Raw genomic sequence first — 8156 nt, forward strand, 5'->3', positions numbered from 1 at the left:
CCCCCCCCCCCCCCCGCTCCCAGACACACACTGTTGAGATCTGAAGCAGCCACCACCTCACTCCTGGACGTTCCCCCTTCCCCTCTGCAGGCCTGCTTCCCCAAGAGTGTTGGGTGCAATCAACTTTGAAATGGCAGTCTGACCACTAGGAGTACAGGCCATGTACAAGAGGAGCTGGGATCCAGCGAAGTCAAGACCCCCAAGGCACCCCTAGAGAGAGGCCTTAGCGCTGATTACAGAAGTAAGAGCAGCCCTGCAGCTGGATGGTGTCCTCCCCTCTCTCCCTCCCTCCCTCTTTCTCTGAGCATACTTCTGCGTGAATGCTCATGAACTTGTATGTGGAGGGCAGAGGTCAACCTCCAGTGTTGTTTCTTAGACATCATACACTCTTAAAATTTTCATTTGTGTCTGTGTGTGTGTGTGTGTGTGTACATGTATATGCACTGGGGTATAAGTCATAGATCACTTACAGAAATCTGTTCCCCCCCTTCTACTACATGGGTCTCAGGGACCAAAAGGAGGCTGTCAGAGTTGGCAGCAGGCATCTTGACCTGCTGAGCCCACACCCTGAAGACAGAGTCTATCATTGTCCTTAAAAAATCCTCACATTGGCTAGACAAGGTCACTAGCAAACTCCAAGGGTCCCATGTCCCCACCTCCCCAGTGTTTGGTGCACTGAATCTCCTTGGCTGCCATCTTCGAACCCTGCACTGGGCCCCTGACCTTCTTTATATGGTCTGTTCTTCTCACCCACACTCATGGTGGGTGAGTTCGTCCTGGGTTCCGAGTAAATGTTCCCTGCAGGGTGTCACTTTCCGCTTCTCCTGACCATCTTCTGGTCATTCCATTCCCGTCTTTCCCACCCAACCCTCATCACGCTCAAGCCTCACCACGAAAGCCACCTTCTGCATCCACCTGCCTCCCCTGGAAGCACCAGTTCATGGGCAGCTCTTCCTGCTTTGGGACTGAATGAACCATTTTGGCGGGTTCTAATTTTGTACTTCCAACATGCAGACACTGTTCTAGAACCCCTGTCGGATGAACTCATCTGATTTCTACTGGGACCCTGGGACTGGGTCCTCTTTTTACCTATACTGTTTCACCGTTTGCAGCTGTGGAAACTGAGGCATGGTGTGGCTGTGGGTGGTGGTGATAGGCCGGGGGACCCAACACTGGGGTGCCTCACACTCCTCAGGATATTCTGCCTAGATATTCTGCTCAGGATATCTCTCCCTGGCTCAGCTCTGATGGGGAATCAAGTGGCAGCTGACCAACTTGTTAGGGGTGGAGGTGAGAATTACAGCCCTGCCACAGAATCACCTTAAGGGCATGTAACTTCCATTTCTACACCTATAAAATAGGCACAAAGCCACCTCCCCCGCTTGAGGGTCGTGAAGCCCAGATAAAATGCCCTCAGTTTCAACACTGTTGTCATATCTGGCCCTAACAGATCCTCAGATCAGTTCCTAACCCACTTGCTTCACTTTGCAAGGTCCTGGCTGGACTCTGGTCAGCCCTGTGTATATACCAGGACTTAGTCCCTGCTGCTACCATGGCGACTTGCCTGAGGTTATCTGAGGCCTCTCAGAGGCCTGCCTACGAGTCCAAGCCCCTGGCCCTCTCTACTCACCTGCCTGCCTACAGCTCCTGTCCCCTCAGACAAGAGCAGCCCAACCAGGCTGGAGGCAGTTCGCACTCTGGGGATCAGCCTGTCCAAACACTGACCACCCTGTTGGAAGCTTCCATTATTCTTGGCAATTGTCAGGGCAGAGGACACCACTGGCCCTCACTCAGAACCTATTTCCAAAGCCAGAATCTCCACCTCATTTCCCACACACACCCCTTGTCCTTCCTGTCCCTGGAGTTCTGTCCCGACCCACGATCTCTTTCCTGGATTCTCAGCACTAATGACGAGTAAGTGTGACTACCGTACGGATAACTCTATTAGTCCTTTTATTTTCTTTACTTAGGAGGCAAAAGAGAACAGGGTTGCCTGTTAGACTTTTCTGGCCAAGGGACTGGTCAGTGACTCAGGGTGAGGAAATTAGAAGGCAATTTCCAGGGATGGCTGGGCAAACCCTAAGTCAGAAGTTCCCCAGCACTCCCCTAACTCACAACCCCCACTGCCCATTAACTCAGCTGGCCCCAGAATAGCTCGTTGGAAAATGCAATAGCCGTGCTCAGATTTCTGAAGCTGGACCCGGTCTTACTTGACATTAGATAGGTTTATTTTTCCCTTCCCTTCCCCTCCGCCTGCCACCACACACGGTGACTCCAACCCTGGCTTGCCCTCTCCCCTTAAAATATCCCTCACACTCAACCCTGAACAGAGCCATGAGGAGCGGCTGGCTCTGCTCCCTGTTCCAACGGTCTTGAAGGATGTGGTTGGTTGTTCCGTGAACGGGGAACCTCATCAGCCCTGTGAATCACTCCTAGATCACTTCCCTCTATAGAGAAGAAACGGCTCCCGTTCATGTGTGTGTGTGTGTGTGTGTGTGTGTGTGTGTAAGAGAGTCACACTCCCAGAAGCAGGCAGATGGGGACCAGGCAAGCTGCTGTATGTGGTGCTGATCTCCTAGCTAGGAGCTACCTCGACCTTACCTGGAGCCACCCCTCCCCTTCTTTCCAGCCCACATTCTTTCTCTCCTTAGCTTATCAGAAATCTAACGCTAGGCCCCAGCGCTCAGCCAGGGTCCCCTCCAGGTCTGAACAGCTGCCCTCTGTTTGCTGCTGTCATGCATGCTGGGTGCTTTCCATGGGGCAGGCAGCCCAGTGTCCCATCAGACTCTTCAACAGCTGGGCCTTCCTTTCAGCCTAGTTTTGCCTTTTCTCTCAGCTTTCCCTCAGGAGTCCTAGATGTACCTCAGTGCTTTGGTGAACGGCATGCAGTGGCTGTCCAGAACCATCCTCGAAGTGCTGTGAGGTTACAGGTGAGGACACTCAGCACAGAGTCACTGATCCAAGCTTGTACAGTTAGGAAGTACCAGAGGTGGTATTTGAACCCCAATCTGTCCATAATACAAGGGAGCCCTAAAAAGGGCTCTTTGCAACCTGAGGCTGCCCTTCTCGCTCCCATGAGGCTGGAACCATAATCTCAGGCTTAGGAATTAAAAATGAAGAGCAGAGAAATGAAGGAGTTTGGTGCCAATTCCTAAACACGCAACTCCTGGGACCACAACTGCGATCTGTGATGATGTAAATCAGGGAGAATACATTAGTCTCAAAGGTCCGCCCTGCATTTCTTTCCTGGACTCACAGGAGACAGATACTGTTCCCCCCCAGCAACCTCTCCCTCCTCCAGTCAAATCCAGTTTCATGACACATGATGAGCAACCTTTCCAGAAAGGCAGCCCACAAATGCCACCCTGTGTCACCACTCTATTCACTGTCACACAGACCTGAGCCTGGACTTACTCACTAACTAAGTGGGAACGGCCCTATCTTGGGCTTCTCCTTGGGCAGTCAACTCACCTGTGTTTACCTAGACCCCTCTGATGCTAAGTGGGAGTCCCAAGCAACTTCACCAAGCTTTGGTTAGTTCATCTGTAGTAAGCATCAAAGCAACACGCATGCACGCACGCACGCACGCACGCACGCACGCACGCGCAATACAACAAATGAACCACCAGTCTCTCCAGCAAGCATGTCTGTTAGCATTGGGCACCATGGAAGTAGCTGCTGACACTGGCTCTTACTTACATTCCCTAGAGTCCTGTGGAGGATCAGGGCATTCATGACTGGTATTTGTCTGAAATAAACATTCAGGAAAGGAAACGACTGTGAAAGCAGGGACGCCTCCCCAATCCAAACAGACATGATGTCTCCTTTGCTTTGGATAAACAAGCTTATTTCTGCCACCATATGGCTCAAGACGCACCTATACACACACCTGTGAGTGCAAAGAACTCTGTGCCTTCGAGCTTACATCAGCAAACCCTCCAACCGGAGGCGGCTACAGCTTCCATCTGGCATCTGCAGGGGCCATCTTAAAGACACAGGGTCTGGGGCCAAAGCCAGTTTACCTAAGGTCTCCCAAGGAACGGCTCAAGACAGTTAGGACAGGAGCCCAGCTCCCAGGCAGGGAGGCTGACCCAAGCAACAGCTGCTCAGCCTTCCCAGCCCCACCCGAGGCAGGGACTGGCAGAGAGGAAGGAAGCACTGGCTGCACCAGGAACAGCATGGAGGCTACTTGTCTGCCTTTTCTAAACAGACCCAAAGCATAGAAACACCCTCCCCACCTCTGCAGCTCCCCCTCCTTGTGGGGATGTACACATCCTCTGCTGGGTGTCCCGAGAGAACCTCTGCATGTGTTCCCACTGTTCTGGGGCCGGTGATGCTCCCCCTGCGTGGGCTCCAAGCCTCCCTCATCTGCAAGCTCTGGCTAATGTGCATATCCATAAAAGCCTCTGCTCTGGGATTTGCCAAAGCACAGGCTCAGCACTCCATCGGTGCAGGCATGGAAGGAGACATGCTCCCCAGTGTGAGGTTTACCAGGTATGTGACTGAGTGCAACTTGTCCTGCCAGCCAGCCTCACCAGAATGCCTCATCCACAACACTTGCCCTTCCGGTGTCAGGTATCTACTATATAAGGGGTCAAAAAGACAGAAGACTGCCCCAGAGTCCTACTGGACCCCTTCAATTATTGGGTACCCCTGTGTTATGTATCAGTGCCCAATATGGGCAGTGATGTAGCTTTCTTCTTTGTCAACTTAAACCAGACTTGGGGTACCTTCACCCACACCACAGGCTGGAAGCCAGTTAGCCCCAGTATTGTGACTAGCTACCCTGTAAGTAGCCCACCTGGTTTTCTGTCCCCTTATCTGTAAGTAAAGGGTTGCACCAGATGAGCCATCTGCCCCAGTCAGCTCCACAAAGCCACAACATATAGCACACTCTGCTCATTGTTTTCTAGAACTCTGCGTGATCCCATCTGCTAGGTGACGTCACTCTCTGCCCCAAGAATCACATCATCCATTCATTCTCACACGGAAGTGGAGATGACCCAGGAAACACTCTGTCTGCAGAAAGGGAGGAAATGCTCATTTCAAGGGAAGTGGACAGGACTTCTTTTGTATTTTCCACACAGTACACTTCATTATCAATCTTAAAACGCCAAGTCTCTCTTCCTCTCAGTCAGACCCTTAATAGCCGGTTTTCAGAAACTTTCTTTGTCAGACTCTCACCAACAGTGACCTCCTATTTGACGAGTGCTCAGTCTGTACCCAGAACTGGGCTAAGTCCTTCCCAGGAGTGATGTCATTTAATTCTCCTGACAGCCCTGTGAAGTACATACTATTATTACCCTCACTTTAAAAGTCAGGAAACTAGGGCCAGAGAGATTGCTCAGCGGTTATAAGCACCAGCAGCTCGTCCAGGGGACCCAGGTTCAATTCTCAGCACCCACCCAATAGCTCACAACCGTCTGTAACTCCAGATCCAGGGAATTCTCGCCCCCTCCTGGCTTTCTGTAGGTACTGCATGCAAGTGGTACACAGACATACATGCAAGCAAGACAGACACCTGTGCACATAAAAGAATTTAAGTTTTTTCAATACAAGGAAACTGAGCCCCTGTGAAGTTTTAAAGAATATGCACCACTGGGGCTGGAGAGATGGCTCAACGGTTAAGAGCACTGACTGCTCTTCCAGAGGTCCTGAGTTCAAATCCCAGCAACCACATGGTGGCTCACAACCATCCGTAATGAGATTGAATGCCCTCTTCTGGTGTGTCTGAAGACAGCTACAGTGTACTCATAAATAAAATAAACAAACAAAAAAAAAACGAATATGCACCATGTTGCACAGTGAGTTGGTGGGTAAGCAGTTTAAGGAGACCAAACAGCAGCCTGTCCTGCCTTTCCATACTTCCAGCAGCTGGCAAGCCTTGGTCCTGTCACTGCTACTTTGTTGCCAGTGTGTCTTACATTGTAACCTTGGGTATAGCTGCTCCAAGTTAAATTCGATGTTTCATGTAAAATTCAGAGCCTGAAAAGAACCTCAGGGCAGAGACCGTGTCATCTGTTGAAGACAGTACCAGCCTCAACTGAAGGCTGAAAAAAAAAATCCTTAAAACAGCATGCACTGCCCCCCCTTCAAGCGATCAAGATGGTTGGCAGCATACTTAACCCAGAGATGTGTAAGTGGACACCAGTCCTTAGAGCAGGGTGGCACCTGATGATCTAAGCCCTCCAAACTCCTCTCTCTCTCTCCCGCTCTCTCTCCCTCTCTCTGTCTCTGTCTCAGAATAGAAGTACCTCAAACTAGTCAAGGACTTTCCTACTTAGTCACCTCCTCAGACCCTAGAGGAATTCTGGGGTTTTCGCTTTTTGTAATGGCAGTAGAGGCTTTTAACACCAGACTACACAATTGGAAAGGATCTCTGACTGTGTGTCAGGGAATGCCCCCCACAGATCCGCCTCTCTGGTCTGACCACTCTTATCTTCTTTCCAACCTGAGTCCAGTCCCACTAGTTAGCTGCAGAGAACTCTGCCTTCAAGTCTGCTGTGATCCTGGCAGAAAGAGTAGCCCCGGGCTGGTATTACACCACAAACCCCAGCCTTCTTCCAACAGGGAAACAGAAGGCACTTTAGAGACTAATGTGCCGATCTGGGGCAGCAACCAACAGCCCGTTTTAATTGTTAAAATTAATGCTTTGAGCATTCTAAGTGCGCCTTTAAATGCCTAATTTGCAAATAAGAGGCTGTCCCTACTGTCTCCATGTTTTCTGTGTTTTGGGTACTTTACTGTGAGTCTCTTCTATTCAGAAGAAGAGCTCAGCAATCTATCCTAAGGCAACAAGGACACGGTGTTTACTTCCAAAGGTGTAAAGGATTGGAAGACAGGGCCGGCTGAGATGAAAGGGACTGTCACACACTCTGAAGCCCAGCTGGTCAACCTTAGCCTCTTCTCATTAAGTTTGGGTAAGGAAGGGGGAGGGGCGGCGGAGCAGTCAACCGTGCCTGGGAGACCACAGACCACATTTGCCTACTCGTGTCTGGAGTCAGAGCATCACTTACGAGGAAATGACCCCGGCGAAGGGTCACGTCCAGAGGAGGGATAAAAGGAAAAGCCACAATTCTCCTCACACCGTGGAACACAATGGTTTTAAGAAGGAAATCAAAGCTCGAGAGAAGAGTAGAGGGGGCAGGGGGCAAAGCGCTTCCTCTGTCCCCGGCCGGTGCAGGCAGAGCAGCAAACGTGGAAGGCAGAAAAAGAAGCGTGGGTCTCCAGTCTAAGCAACAGAAAGCATCCCAGACCGAGTGAGCGTGAGTGTCCCGCGCCCCTAGGGAGCGCGGCGAAGATGCTCTCTCCCAAAGGAACTGCTCTGCAAGGGGCTGACGAAAGCTTCCCCCACCATCTATCCAGGCAGCGGGCGGACACATGACTTCACCGTTGTAACAGACAAGGGCAGCCACTTGCCAATTGCAATGCCAAAAAAAGAAACCCGGGACAGGGGAGTGGAGGAAGGACAGAAAAGGCTTCCCTAGAGATCACAGCCCTGCGAACAAACTCTGGAGCCAAGGGCTGCCCCTTAGGGGCATGAATCTCCGGGACTGGCCAGCCCCTCGCCGGGGTCTGTGGAAGCAGTACTCACATAGTGTTTAGAGGGGCTCCTCCGCTTCTCCACGTCCACCACGGTAGCATCTTGCACGCAGTAGGCGAGCATCTTCCCCACAAAGCGAGTGGCGCCCCCCGGCGGCGTCACCTTCTCATCCCGGCCGGGTTCAGGCTCCTTCTCCGGCTGCCCGGGTCCCTGCGGTTACGCGCCACCCCTGCCCCACGCGCCGCTCGCCGCCGAGGCTCCCGGAGCCCACAGCTGCGGCTCCCGGGCAGGCGACTGTCCCAGAGGGCACGAGGGCTCCGTGCGCCCCGGGCTGCTCCCGTGGGCCTGCCGTGCGCCCCTTCCCTCCCGCGCCGCCGCGCTCCGCTCGCCTGCCCGCTCTCTCTGCCGCCCGGTGGGGCCGGCGGGAACTGGCGGCGCAGAGGAGGGCTGGGGGTGTGTCCCGCTGGCGAGGGCACGGGGCGGGGGCCGGGCCTGCTGTCAGCGCGCCGGGGAGGGGCCGACGGCGCCCCTGGGCCGCGCTCGGGCTCCTGGGGGCTCGGCGCTGGCCGGCGCTGTGGGCGCAGGAGGCGGAGGCAGGGCGAGCAGGGAAGGG

The 8156-nt window shown here is 53.0% G+C and overlaps 1 protein-coding gene across 3 annotated transcripts in view; it reads right to left on the minus strand.

The window, feature by feature from the left end:
* The window catches only part of Sh3pxd2a (SH3 and PX domains 2A), a 200814-nt gene extending 193091 nt beyond the window's left edge, over nucleotides 1–7723 (minus strand). For all 3 annotated transcript variants that reach the window (XM_028772972.1, XM_028772977.1, XM_028772963.1), the window contains exon 1: nucleotides 7595–7723. In XM_028772972.1, the coding sequence (XP_028628805.1) occupies nucleotides 7595–7666 (72 nt within the window). In that variant the 5' untranslated portion in view covers nucleotides 7667–7723. The remainder of the gene's footprint in view (nucleotides 1–7594) is intronic.
* Nucleotides 7724–8156: the final 433 nt, after the last annotated feature.

Source organism: Grammomys surdaster, unplaced genomic scaffold (genome assembly GCF_004785775.1).
Source record: "Grammomys surdaster isolate TR1022 unplaced genomic scaffold, NIH_TR_1.0 66, whole genome shotgun sequence".
NCBI lineage: Eukaryota > Metazoa > Chordata > Mammalia > Rodentia > Muridae > Grammomys > Grammomys surdaster.